The 15182-nt window shown below is 42.5% G+C and overlaps 1 protein-coding gene across 2 annotated transcripts in view; it reads right to left on the bottom strand.

The window, feature by feature from the left end:
* The window catches only part of LOC106582506 (receptor-type tyrosine-protein phosphatase-like N), a 100196-nt gene that overhangs the window by 25519 nt on the left and 59495 nt on the right, over positions 1-15182 (bottom strand). For both annotated transcript variants that reach the window (XM_045704906.2, XM_045704907.2), the window contains exon 12: positions 13084-13148. In XM_045704906.2, coding sequence (XP_045560862.2) covers positions 13084-13148 — 65 coding nt within the window. The remainder of the gene's footprint in view (positions 1-13083; positions 13149-15182) is intronic.

Here is a 15182-nt window from a genome sequence, read left to right as displayed (position 1 = left end):
AACCCCCCACCTGTCACCACAGTAACCCCCCACCTGTCACCACAGCAACCCCCCACCTGTCACCACAGTAACCCCCCACCTGTCACCACAGTAACCCCCCACCTGTCACCACAGCAACCCCCCACCTGTCACCACAGTAACCCCCCACCTGTCACCACAGTAACCCCCCACCTGTCACCACTAGCTGAGGGAGATAACACAGAGCACTCGCAGTACAGACGGACTGTTTAACGACTAAAAGGACTGCGGATCATCGGGTAGAGATACTGTTGTTTCTAAACACCATCTCCAGCGGTCTTTATTACTGTCTTTTGATTGACTTCTGCCTAGCTCGTACTGTAAAGTATGAACATAATAAATGTGAAGACAATATTATTATATTTATTGGTGGTGTTTCCTGATCAATCTGCCATTAGGTGATCTTCAGTGCATTTAAGGACATCTGAAAATGTCACGGCAATTTTGTTATTTCTAAAGCCAACCACCATAATAGACAAATAAAAATGTTAGAATTAACATTGTATTAAACATCATTAAACAGTATTTATTTATTTTACCTTTATTTGACTAGGCAAGTCAGTTAAGAACAAATTCTTATTTACAATGACGGCCTAGGAACAGTAGGTTAACTGCCTTGTTCAGGGGCAGAACGACAGATTTTTACCTTGTCAGCTCGGGGATTCGATCTTGCAACCTTTCGGGTTACTAGTCCAACGCTCTAACCACAAGGCTTCAGTATTAAACAGTATTAAACATCATTAAACAGTATTAAACATCATTAAACGGTATTAAACAGCATTAAACATCATTAAACAGTATTAATCAGTATTAAACATCATTAAACAGTATTAAACATCATTAAACAGTATTAAACAATATTAAACAATATTAAACAATATTAAACATCATTAATCAGTATTAATCAGTATTAAACAGTATTAAACAATATTAAACATCATTAAATCATTTACTATTATTGTATTAATATTAGGCCATGTTATTGGTATTTACTATTATTGTATTAATATTAGGCCATGTTATTGGTATTTACTATTATTGTATTAATATTAGGCCATGTTATTAGTATTTACTATTATTGTATTAATATTAGGCCATGTTATTAGTATTTACTATTATTGTATTAATATTAGGCCATGTTATTAGTATTTACTATTATTGTATTAATATTAGGCCATGTTATTAGTATTTACTATTATTGTATTAATATTAGGCCATGTTATTAGTATTTACTATTATTGTATTAATATTAGGCCATGTTATTAGTATTTACTATTATTGTATTAATATTAGGCCATGTTATTAGTATTTACTATTATTGTATTAATATTAGGCCATGTTATTAGTATTTACTATTATTGTATTAATATTAGGCCATGTTATTAGTATTTACTATTATTGTATTAATATTAGGCCATGTTATTAGTTGTCACGTCCTGACCAGTGTAGGGGTTATTTGTTATTGTAGTTTGGTCAGGACGTGGCAGGGGGTATTTGTTTTATGTGGTTCGGGCTGGTTGTATTAGTAGCTGGTTGTTTGATTTATTGTTCCGGGTTTTGGGCAGTGTTCTGTGTTAATGTATTTCTATGTTTAGTCTAGTCATTTGTATTTCTATGTTTGGTTAATTGGGGGTTGGACTCTCAATTGGAAGCAGGTGTTTTCTAGTTGCCTCTGATTGAGGGACCTATAAATAGGTATGTGTTTGTATTGGTGTTTTGTGGGAGATTGTTCTGTGTATAGCTTAGTGCCTTACCGGCCTGTTATTAGTCGTTGTGTTTGTTGTGGTTTACCTTCTTTGTCCTCAATAAAAAGATGATGAGTGCACATATTCCTGCTGCGTTTTGGTCCACTCTACCCTGTGACATTAGTATTTACTATTATTGTATTAATATTAGGCCATGTTATTAGTATTTACTATTATTGTATTAATATTAGGCCATGTTATTAGTATTTACTATTATTGTATTAATATTAGGCCATGTTATTAGTATTTACTATTATTGTATTAATATTAGGCCATGTTATTAGTATTTACTATTATTGTATTAATATTAGGCCATGTTATTAGTATTTACTATTATTGTATTAATATTAGGCCATGTTATTAGTATTTACTATTATTGTATTAATATTAGGCCATGTTATTAGTATTTACTATTATTGTATTAATATTAGGCCATGTTATTAGTATTTACTATTATTGTATTAATATTAGGCAATCCTCTCTTCATGGCAGCCTACATTGCTTTTATTCATTTATTTTGTATGCTGATAATGTGATGTTTCTGCCTCCTGTCCTGAAGATACAGGCAACGAGGACCAAAATGTCTCTTTTTACAAAAATTATTTAACAATAGTAGGAAGCTGCGCTTGTATCTTCTAACATAAAGCCTATTTCTGAGTTATACAATAGCATTACACATTATTAACTGGAAAGTGGACTTTTCCTACTATACCAACAACGATAAATAAAGCTTATTTGTGAGTTATAGAATTAGGATCAACCGCTCCATCCTTACAACCGCTCCATCCCTCCGGGATCAACCGCTCCATCCCTCCGGGATCAACCGCTCCATCCCTCCGGGATCAACCGCTCCATCCCTCCGGGATCAACCGCTCCATCCCTCCGGGATCAACCGCTCCATCCCTCCGGGATCAACCGCTCCATCTCTCCGGGATCAACCGCTCCATCCCTCCGGGATCAACCGCTCCATCCCTCCGGGATCAACCGCTCCATCCCTCCGGGATCAACCGCTCCATCCCTCCGGGATCAACCGCTCCATCCCTCCGGGATCAACCGCTCCATCCCTCCGGGATCAACCGCTCCATCTCTCCGGGATCAACCGCTCCATCCCTCCGGGATCAACCGCTCCATCCCTCCGGGATCAACCGCTCCATCCCTCCGGGATCAACCGCTCCATCCCTCCGGGATCAACCGCTCCATCCCTCCGGGATCAACCGCTCCATCCCTCCGGGATCAACCGCTCCATCCCTCCGGGATCAACCGCTCCATCTCTCCGGGATCAACCGCTCCATCCCTCCGGGATCAACCGCTCCATCCCTCCGGGATCAACCGCTCCATCCCTCCGGGAACAACCGCTCCATCCCTCCGGGATCAACCGCTCCATCCCTCCGGGATCAACCGCTCCATCCCTCCGGGATCAACCGCTCCATCCCTCCGGGATCAACCGCTCCATCCCTCCGGGAACAACCGCTCCATCCCTCCGGGAACAACCGCTCCATCCCTCCGGGAACAACCGCTCCATCCCTCCGGGATCAACCGCTCCATCCCTCCGGGATCAACCGCTCCATCCCTCCGGGAACAACCGCTCCATCCCTCCGGGATCAACCGCTCCATCCCTCCGGGATCAACCGCTCCATCTCTCCGGGATCAACCGCTCCATCTCTCCGGGATCAACCGCTCCATCCCTCCGGGATCAACCGCTCCATCCCTCCGGGATCAACCGCTCCATCGCTCCGGGATCAACCGCTCCATCCCTCCGGGATCAACCGCTCCATCCCTCCGGGATCAACCGCTCCATCTCTCCGGGATCAACCGCTCCATCTCTCCGGGATCAACCGCTCCATCTCTCCAGGATCAACCGCTCCATCTCTCCAGGATCAACCGCTCCATCCCTCCAGGATCAACCGCTCCATCTCTCCAGGATCAACCGCTCCATCCCTCCAGGATCAACCGCTCCATCCCTCCAGGATCAACCGCTCCATCCCTCCAGGATCAACCGCTCCATCCCTCCAGGATCAACCGCTCCTTCATCAAATGAGGATGATGTGAAGCGTAAAACATTAGATGAGCTCTCCTTCTTCCACTCCTGATGTGTGACCCGACAAGTCCTGATACCACTAATAATCCTGGAAATAGCCTCTTGGAAAGGAGGGTTTGGGATTTCAGCAAAGGATTACAGAAATGTGTATCAAGTAGGGTGGACCGACACACAAGGAAAGAGGAGGGCAAGGTAGTTAAACGAAAAGAGAAAGGGAATGGAACGAAGAAAAATGCTCTCTCCCAGGCTTCAATGCAAGGCCTCATAGCTCTCTCCTAGGCTTCAATGTTAGGCCTCATAGCTCTCTCCCAGGCTTCAATGCAAGGCCTCATAGCTCTCTCCTAGGCTTCAATGTTAGGCCTCATAGCTCTCTCCCAGGCTTCAATGTTAGGCCTCATAGCTCTCTCCTAGGCTTTAATGCAAGGCCTCATAGCTCTCTCCTAGGCTTCAATGCAAGGCCTCATAGCTCTCTCCCAGGCTTCAATGCAAGGCCTCATAGCTCTCTCCTAGGCTTCAATGTTAGGCCTCATAGCTCTCTCCTAGGCTCCAATGCAAGGCCTCATAGCTCTCTCCTAGGCTCCAATGCAAGGCCTCATAGCTCTCTCCCAGGCTTCAATGCAAGGCCTCATAGCTCTCTCCCAGGCTTCAATGCAAGGCCTCATAGCTCTCTCCTAGGTTTCAATGTTAGGCCTCATAGCTCTCTCCTAGGCTCCAATGCAAGGCCTCATAGCTCTCTCCTAGGCTCCAATGCAAGGCCTCATAGCTCTCTCCCAGGCTTCAATGCAAGGCCTCATAGCTCTTTCCTAGGCTTCAATGCAAGGCCTCATAGCTCTCTCCCAGGCTTCAATGCAAGGCCTCATAGCTCTCTCCTAGGCTTCAATGTTAGGCCTCATAGCTCTCTCCTAGGCTCCAATGCAAGGCCTCATAGCTCTCTCCTAGGCTCCAATGCAAGGCCTCATAGCTCTCTCCTAGGCTTCAATGTTAGGCCTCATAGCTCTCTCCCAGGCTTCAATGCAAGGCCTCATAGCTCTCTCCTAGGCTTCAATGTTAGGCCTCATAGCTCTCTCCTAGGCTCCAATGCAAGGCCTCATAGCTCTCTCCTAGGCTCCAATGCAAGGCCTCATAGCTCTCTCCTAGGGTCCAATATAAGGCCTCATAGCTCTCTCCCTCAAACTCCATTCAACCGCCGTACGCCACTTGTCACTTCAAAAGGTGTTGCCCTAGCAACAGCGCCACATGTTGCTGTTGGATAAGGGAGAGTAACGGAGGTGGGGGAGAGGAGGTGTGGAAGGGTCTGGTTTGTTGGCCCAGCAAGAATAAGTAGTATGTGGGAGAGATGCAGAGCAGAGCAGAGCAGAGTAGAGTAGAGCAGAGCAGAGCAGAGCAGAGTAGAGTAGAGCAGAGTAGAGTAGAACAGAGCAGAGTAGAGTAGAACAGAGCAGAACAGAATAGAACAGAGCAGAACAGAATAGAGTTGAACAGAGTCGAACAGAGCAGAACAGAGTAGAACAGAGTAGAGTAGAGTAGAACAGAGTAGAACAGAGCTGAACAGAGTAGAACAGAGTAGAGTAGAACAGAGCAGAACAGAGTAGAACAGAGTAGAGTAGAACAGAGCAGAACAGAGCAGAACAGAGTAGAACAGAGTAGAGCAAAGTAGAACAGAGTAGAGCAAAGTAGAGTAGAGTAGAACAGAGCAGAGCAGAGCAGAGTAGAGCAGAACAGAGTAGAACAGAGCAGAACAGAGTAGAACAGAGTAGAGTAGAATAAAGTACAACAGAGCAGAGCAGAGTAGAATAAAGTAGAACAGAGCAGAACAGACCAGAGCAGAATAGAGTAGACAAGAATAAAGTAGAACAGAGTAGAGCAAAGTAGAGTAGAACAGAGTAGAACAGAAATGAGTAGAACAGAGTAGAACAGAGCAGAACAGAGTAGAGTAGAACAGAGCTGAACAGAGTAGAGTAGAACAGAGTAGAACAGAGTAGAGTAGAACAGAGCAGAACAGAGTAGAACAAAGTAGAACAGAGTAGAGCAAAGTAGAACAGAGTAGAGCAAAGTAGAGTAGAACAGAGCAGAGCAGAGTAGAGCAGAACAGAGTAGAACAGAGCAGAGCAGAGTAGAGCAGAACAGAGTAGAGTAGAACAGAGCAGACCAGAGCAGAGCAGAATAGAGTAGAGCAGAGTAGAGTAGAATAAAGTACAACAGAGCAGAGTAGAGTAGAATAAAGTAGAACAGAGCAGAACAGACCAGAGCAGAATAGAGTAGACAAGAATAAAGTAGAACAGAGTAGAGCAAAGTAGAGTAGAGTAGAACAGAGTAGAACAGAAATGAGTAGAACAGAGCAGAACAGAATAGAACAGAGCAGAACAGAGTAGAACAGAGCAGAACAGAGTAGAACAGAGTAGAGCAGAACAGAGTAGAGCCAAGTAGAGTAGAGCAGAACAGAGTAGAGCCAAGTAGAGTAGAGCAGAACAGAGTAGAACAGAGCAGAGTAGAGCAGAACAGAGTAGAACAGAGCAGAGCAGAGTAGAGCAGAACAGAACAGACTAGAGCAGAGCAGACCAGAGCAGAATATAGTAGAGCAGAGTAGACAAGAATAAAGTAGAACAGAGTAGAGTTGAGCAGAGTAGAATAGAACAGAGCAGAACAGAGTAGAATAGAGCAGAACAGAGCAGAACAGAGTAGAATAGAGCAGAGCAGAGCAAAAAGCGATGCAAAGAGTGAACAGAAGTATATACACTGCTCAAAAAAATAAAGGGAACACTTAAACAACACAATGTAACTACAAGTCAATCACACTTCTGTGAAACCAAACTGCCCACTTTGGAAGCAACACTGATTGACAATAAATTTCACATGCTGTTGTGCAAATGGAATAGACAACAGGTGGAAATTATAGGCAATTAGCAAGACACCCCCAATAAAGGAGTGGTTCTGCAGGTGGGGACCACAAACCACTTCTCAGTTCTTATGCTTCCTAGCTGATGTTTTGGTCACTTTTGAATGCTGGCGGTGCTTTCACTCTAGTGGTAGCATGAGACGAAGTCTACAACCCACACAAGTGGCTCAGGTAGTGCAGCTCATCCAGGATGGCACATCAATGCGAGCTGTGGCAAGAAGGTTTGCTGTGTCTGTCAGCGTAGTGTCCAGAGCATGGAGGCGCTACCAGGAGACAGGCCAGTACATCAGGAGACGTGGAGGAGGCCGTAGGAGGGCAACAACCCAGCAGCAGGACCGCTACCTCTGCCTTTGTGCAAGGAGGAGCACTGCCAGAGCCCTGCAAAATGACCTCCAGCAGGCCACAAATGTGCATGTGTCTGCTCAAACGGTCAGAAACAGACTCCATGAGGGTAGTATGAGGGCCCGACGTCCACAGGTGTGGGTTGTGCTTACAGCCCAACACCGTGCAGAACGTTTGGCATTTGCCAGAGAACACCAAGATTGGAAAATTCGCCACTGGCGCCCTGTGCTCTTCACAGATAAAGCAGGTTCACACTGAGCACATGTGACAGACGTGACAGAGTCTGGAGACGCCGTGGAGAACGTTCTGCTGCCTGCAACATCCTCCAGCATGACTGGTTTGGCGGTGGGTCAGTCATGGTGTGGGGTGGCATTTCTTTGGGGGGCCGCACAGCCCTCCATGTGCATGCTAGAGGTAGCCTGACTGCTATTAGGTACCGAGATGAGATCCTCAGACCCCTTGTGAGACCATATGCTGGTGCGGTTGGTCCTGGGTTCCTCCTAATGCAAGACAATGCTAGACCTCATGTGGCTGGAGTGTGTCAGCAGTTCCTGCAAGAGGAAGGCATTGATGCTATGGACTGGTCCGCCCGTTCCCCAGACCTGAATCCAATTGAGCACATCTGGGACATCATGTCTCGCTCCATCCACCAATGCCACGTTGCACCACAGACTGTCCAGGAGTTGGCGGATGCTTTAGTCCAGGTCTGGGAGGAGATCCCTCAGGAGACCATCCTCCACCTCATCAGGAGCATGCCCAGGCATTGTAGGGAGGTCATACAGGCACGTGGAGGCCACACACACTACTGAGCCTCATTTTGGCTTGTTTTAAGGACATTACATCAAAGTTGGATCAGCCTGTAGTGTGGTTTTCCATTTTAATTTTGAGTGTGACTCCAAATCCAGACCTCCATGGGTTGATAAATTGGATTTCCATTGATTATTTTTGTGTGATTTTGTTGTCAGCACATTCAACTATGTAAAGAAAAAAGTATTTAATAAGATTATTTCATTCATTCAGATCTAGGATGTGTTATTTTAGTGTTCCCTTTATTTTTTTGAGCAGTATATATAATATATGAAGTATACAGTACCAGTCAAAAGTTTGGACACACCTACTCATTCAAGGGTTTTGCTTTATATTTTTACTATTTTCTACATTGTAGAATAATAGTGAAGACATGAAAACTATGAAATAACACATATGGAATCATGTAGTAACCAAAAAAGTGTTAAAAAAAATCGAAATATATGTTATATTTGAGATTATTCAAAGTAGCCACCCTTTGCCTTGATGACAGCTTTGCACATTCTTATTGAGACAGAGACAGCCAGGTCTCCATATATTTTGAGAGAGATGAGAGAGAGAGAGAGAGGGAGAGAGAGAGAGAGGGAGAGAGACAGTGGGAGAGAGACAGAGGGAGAGAGACAGAGAGAGAGAGAGACATATGCCCAGGCTGTGAGCAGAGAAACAGGCCCAAGCCCCATCCTGCGACCTACGAGGTATGTATCCGATGCTCAACATGCTCTGCTCACACCTACTGTGATGGTCCTAAATGCCAGAACCGGACAAGAACCTGACATCCTCAGCACACAGGGGGACAAACACTTACCTGGAGCTGGCAGCATTCCCACCCCCATATGCCCCCCTAAACACAACTATGACAACAACACAGAGTTACACATGGAGTAAAACAAACATACAGTCAATAATACAGTAGAAAAACAAGTATGTATACAATGTGAGCAAATGAGGTGAGTTAACCTGTTGGGTCTAGGGGGCAGCATTTGCACGTCTGGATAAAAAAAATGTACCCGATTTAATCTGGTTACTAATCCTACCCAGTAACTAGAATATGCATATACTTATTATATATGGATAGAAAACACTCTAAAGTTTCCAAAACTGTTTGAATGGTGTCTGTGAGTATAACAGAACTCATTTGGCAGGCAAAACCCTGAGACATTTTCTGACAGGAAGTGGATACCTGATGTGTTGTATTGACTTTAAACCTATCCCATTGAAAAACACAGGGGTTTAGGAATATTTTGGCACTTCCTATTGCTTCCACTAGATGTCACCAGCCTTTACAAAGTGTTTTGAGTCTTCTGGAGGGAGATCTGACCGAACAAGAGCCATGGAACGGTGATGTCCCATTAGACACCTGGCGCGCTACTTCATGTTGGGTACCCTCGTTCCAATACGTTATAAAAGACTATGCATTCGTCCACCTTGAATATTATTCATGTTCTGGTTAAAAAAGGCCCTAATGATTTATGCTATACAACGTTTGACATGTTTGAACGAACGGAAATATATTTTTTCCCCTCGTTCATGACGAGAAGTCCGGCTGGCTTACATCATGTGCTAACGAGACGGAGATTTTTGGACATAAATGATGAGCTTTTTTGAACAAAACTACATTCGTTATGGACCTGTGATACCTGGAAGTGACATCTGATGAAGAGAATCAAAGGTAATGGATTATTTACATAGTATTTTCGATTTTAGATCTCCCCAACATGACGTCTAGTCTGTATCGCAACGCGTATTTTTCTGGGCACAGTGCTCAGATTATTGCAAAGTGTGATTTCCCAGTAAGGTTATTTTTAAATCTGGCAAGTTGATTGCGTTCAAAAGATGTAAATCTATAATTCTTTAAATGACAATATAATATTTTACCAATGTTTTCTAATTTTAATTATTTAATTTGTGACGCTGACTTGACTGCCGGTTATTGGAGGGAAACGATTTCCTCAACATCAATGCCATAGTAAAACGCTGTTTTTGTATATAAATATGAACTTGATAGAACTAAAAATGCATGCATTGTCTAACATAATGTCCTAGGAGTGTCATCTGATGGAGATTGTAAAAGGTTAGTGTATCATTTTAGCTGGTTTTATGGTTTTGGTGACCCTGTCTTTGACTTGACAAAACATTACACACAACTCTTGTAAATGTACTGTCCTAACATACTCTAAATTTATGCTTTCGCCGTAAAACCTTTTTGAAATCGTAAAACGTGGTTAGATTAAGGAGATGTTTATCTTTCAAATGGTGTAACATAGTTGTATTTTTGAAAAATTTGAATTTTGACATTTATTTGGATTCAAATTTGCCGCTCTTGAAATGCACCTGCTGTTGATGGAGTGCACCACGGGTGGCACGCTAGCGTCCCACCTAGCCCCAAGAGGTATAAGGGAGGTAAAGGCAATAAATAGGCCATGGTGGCAAAGTAAATACAATATAGCAAGTAAAACACTGGAATGGTAGATTTGCAGTGGAAGAAAGTGCAAAGTAGAAATATAAATAATGGGGTGCAAAGGAGCAAAATAAACAAATAAATAAATACAGTAGGGGAAGAGGTAGTTGTTTGGGCTAAATTATAGATAGGCTATGTACAGGTGCAGTGATCTGTAAGCTGATCAATTACAAATCTTAGAATCAACTGTTAAAGACTCCCAGAACCCACTGGATTCTCCAATTACATTGAATGAACTACAGGACAAAATAAAAACCCTCCAACCTAAAAAGGCCTGTAGTGTTGATGTTATTCTCAATGAAATGATAAAATATACAGTCAAAAAAATTCCAATTGGCTATACTAAAACTGTTTAACATCATCCTCAGATCCCCAATATTTGGTACCAAGATATGATCACCCCAATCCACAAAAGTGGAAAATTTCCGTAAAACACATTCACCCTTCACACCCTAATTGACAAACAAACCAAAACAAAGGCAAAGTCTTCTCATGCTTTGTTGATTTAAAAAAAGCTGTGGACTCAATTTGGCATGAGGGTCTGCTACAGTGGTGGAAAAAGTACCCAATTGTCATACTTGAGTAAAAGTAAAGATACCTTAATAGAAAATGACTCAAGTAAAAGAGAAAGTCACCCAGTAAAATCCTACTTGAGTAAAAGTCTAAAAGTATGTGGTTTTAAATATACTTAAGTATCAAAAGTTAAAAGTATAAATAATTTCACATTCCTTATGTGCAGCATCATTTTCTTGTTTTTATTTTATTTACGGATAGCCAGGGTCACACTCCAACACCCAGACATCATTTACAAATTAAGCATGTGTTTAGTGAGTCTGGCAGATCAGAGGCAGTAGGGATGACCAGGGATGTTCTGTTGACAAGTGTGTGAATTGGACCATTTTCCTGTCCTGCTAAGCTTTCAAAATGTAACGACTACTTTTGGGTGTCAGTGAAAATGAATGGCGTAAAAAGTATATTATTTTCTTTAGGGGTGTAGTGAAGTAAAAGTAAAAGTTGTCAAAATTAGTAAAGTAAAGTAGAGACAACCCAAAAAACTACTTAAGTAATACTTTAAAGTATTTTTACTTAAAAACTTCTTATGGGCAGGTGGGACGCTATCGTCCCACCTGGCCAACATCCGGTGAAATCGCAGAGTGTGAAATTCAAACTACAGTATTATAAATATTTAACTTTCATAAAATCACAAGTGTAATACATTAAAATAAAGCTTAACTTCTTGTTAATCCAGCCGCGGTGTCAGATTTCAATAAGGCTTTATGGCAAAAGCAAACCATGTGATTATCTGAGGACAGCACCACGCATACAAACACATGAAAAACATATTTCAACCAGGCAGGTGCGACACGAAAGTCAGAAATAGCTAAATAAAAAATGCCATACCTTTGATGATCTTCTTCTGTCGGCCCTCCAAAAGGTCCCAGTTACATTACAAATGGTCCTTTTGTTCGATAATCTCCTTCTTTATATCCATAAAAACTCAGTTTAGCTGGCGCGCTTTAGTCAATAATCCACCCAGTTTCCCTCCATCAAAATGAATCCCAAACGTTACTAATAATCTTTTCCAAACAAGTCAAACAGCGTTTATAATCAAACCTTAGGTACCCTAATACATACATAAACAATAAAATTTAAGACGGAGAACCGTTATTGTCTTTACCAGAGAAAAGTACCAAAGAGCATGCTCTCTTCCACTCGCTTGGATACACTACAGCCAAAATGGAAGCCACCTAGAAAAACTACAATTTCTTGCTCATTTTTCCAGAAACCAGCCTGAAACTCTTTCTAAAGACTGTTGACATCTAGTGGAAGCCCTATGAACTGCAATCTGGGAGGACTTGGCCTTATAATTAAAGTGATAGCCATTGAAAATAGAGGTAGGCTGAATTTATTTTTGGGGGGGATGGTTTGTCCTCGGGGTTTCGCCTGCCATATCAGTTCTGTTATATTCACAGACATAATTTTAACAGTTTTAGAAACTTTAGTGTGTTTTCTACCAATTATATGCATATCCTAGCTTCTGGGCCTGAGTAACAGGCAGTTTACTTTGGGCATGCTTTTCATCCGGAAGTCAAAATACTGCCCCTACCCAAGAGAGGTTTAGTACTTTACACCATTGGTCTGCTATACAAATTGATGAAAAGTGGTGTTGGGGGAAAAACATACAACATTATACAATCCATGTAGACAAACAAAACGTGTGCGTTTAAAATTGGCAAAAAACACAAACATTTCTTCCCACCGTGCCGGGTGGTGAGACAGGGATGCAGCTTAAGCCCCACCCTCTTCAACATATATATCATCAAATTGTCGAGGGCACTAGAACAGTCTACAGCACCCGGCCTCACCTTACTAGAATCTGAAGTCAAATGTCTACTGTTTGCTGATAATCTGGTTCTTCCATCTAGACACCTAGAGCACACAAAAAACTATACATACCTCGGCCTAAACATCAGAGCCACAGGTAACTTCCACAAAGCTGTGAACGATCTGAGAGACAAGGCACGAAGGGCCATCAAAAGGAACATAAAATTCGACATAACAATTAGGATCTGGCAAAAAATATTTGAATCAGTTTTAGAACCCATTGCCCTTTATGGTTGTGAGGTCTGGGGTCCGTTCACCATCCAAGAATTCACAAAATGGGAAAAAAACCAAATTGAGATTCTGCAACAATATCCTCAGTGTACAACAGACAGAGAGAGACAGAGAGAGAGACAGAGAGATACAGAGAGTGTGTGTTTGTACAGTTATACTATACCTCTCCCACACCAGTCTGCAGGATCTTCAGTCCTGTCTCAGACTCCAGAAAGGTCTTCTCAGACACTGACAAAACCACAACAAACAGAGCCAACAGTTATCATTCATGAATATATTGACCTAAGACAGGGATTTTTTTACTAGGATTAAATGTCAGGAATTGTGAAAAACTGTGTTTAAAAGTATTTGGCTAAGGTGTAAACTTTCGACTTCAACTGTGTATGTAAATTCCCTGTCTTAGGTCAGTTAGGATCACCACTTTATTTTAAGAATGTGAAATGCCAGAATAACAGTAGAGAGAATGATTTATTTCAGCTTTTATTTCTTTCATCACATTCCCAGTGGGTCAGAAGTTTACATACACTCAATTAGTATTTGGTAGCATTGCCTATAAATTGTTTAACTTGGGTCAAACGTTCCGGGTAGCCTTCCACAAGCTTCCCACAATAAGTTGGGTGAATTATGGCCCATTCCTCCTGACAGAGCTGGTGTAACTGAGTCAGGTTTGTAGGCCTCCCTGCTCGCACACGCTTTTTCTATGGGATTGAGGTCAGGGCTTTGTGATGGCCACTCCAATACCTTGACATTGTTGTCCTTAAGCCATTTTGCCACAACTTTGGCAGTATGCTTGGGGTCATTGTCCATTTGGAAGACCCATTTGCAACCAAGCTTTAACTTCCTGGCTGATGTCTTGAGATGTTGCTATAATATATCCACACAATTTTCATACCTCATGATGCCATCTATTTTGTGAAGTGCACCAGTCCCTCCTGCAGCAAATCACCCCCACAACATGATGCTGCCACCGCCGTGCTTCACGTTTGGGATGGTGTTCTTCGGCTTGCAAGCCTCCCCCTTTTTCCTCCAAACATAACAATGGTCATTATGGCCAAACAGTTTGATTTTTGTTTCATCACACCAGAGGACATTCCTCTAAAAAGTAAGATCTTTGTCCCGATGTGCAGTTGCAAACCGTAGTCTGGCTTTTTTATGGCGGTATTGGAGCAGTGGCTTCTTCCTTGCTGAGCGGCCATTCAGGTTATGTCAATATAGGACTCGTTTTACTGTGGATATAGATACTTTTGTACCTGTTTCCTCCAGCATCTTCACAAGGTCCTTTGCTGTTGTTCTGGGATTGATTTGCACTTTTCACACCAAAGTACGTTCATCTCTAGGAGACAGAACGCGTCTCCTTCCTGAGCAGTATGACGGCTGCGTGGTCCCATGGTGTTTATACTTGCGTACTATTGTTTGTACAGATGAACGTGGTACCTTCAGGCATTTGGAAATTGCTCCAAAGGATGAACCAGACTTGTGGAGTTCTACAATTTCTTTTCTGAGGTCTTGGCTGATTTCCTTTGATTTTCCCATGATGTCAAGCAAAGAGGCACTGAGTTTGAAGGTAAGCCGTGAAATACATCCACAGGTACACCTCCAATTGACTAAAATGATGTCTATAAGCCTATCAGAAGCTTCTAAAGCCAAGACATAATTTCCTGGAATTTTCCAAGCTGTTTAAACGCACAGTCAACTTAGTGTATGTGAAGTTCTGACCCACTGGAATTGTGATACAGTGAATTGTGTTTGAAAAACGAATTTTAATGACTCCAACCTAAGTGTATGTAAAATTCCGACTTCAACTGTATATATATATATATATATATATATATAAATGGAAATGTAAAAAAAATGGTTGAGTTAAATTAGAATTTTAGTATTGCATGAAATGTAGGGATTAGAAAATGACCAGAGCCCAGAATGTCAGAGAGCAGTCTGGCTGCTGATAGAGGCTGCAATACAAATGACAGAGCCATACGGACCCAGGGGAAAAGTAGTGCACTATATATGGAATAGGGTGCAGTTTGGGACAAAAAAAACAAAAGAATGCATCGCAGATCCAGTTTCATTATCTCTGTCTTTCTGTCTCCCTCTGTGAGCGAGAGGGGGGGAAAACAGACAGACAGACAGACAGACAGACAGACAGACAGACAGACAGACAGACAGACAGACAGACAGACAGACAGACAGACAGACAGACAGACAGACAGACAGACAGACAGACAGACAGACAGACAGACAGACAGACAGACAGACAGACAG

The sequence above is a fragment of the Salmo salar genome, chromosome 21 (genome assembly GCF_965601325.2).
Source record: "Salmo salar chromosome 21, fSalSal1, whole genome shotgun sequence".
Classification (NCBI taxonomy): domain Eukaryota; kingdom Metazoa; phylum Chordata; class Actinopteri; order Salmoniformes; family Salmonidae; genus Salmo; species Salmo salar.
The sequence above is the reverse complement of the archived record's forward strand: the minus strand, read 5'-3'. Positions and strand labels throughout refer to the sequence as shown.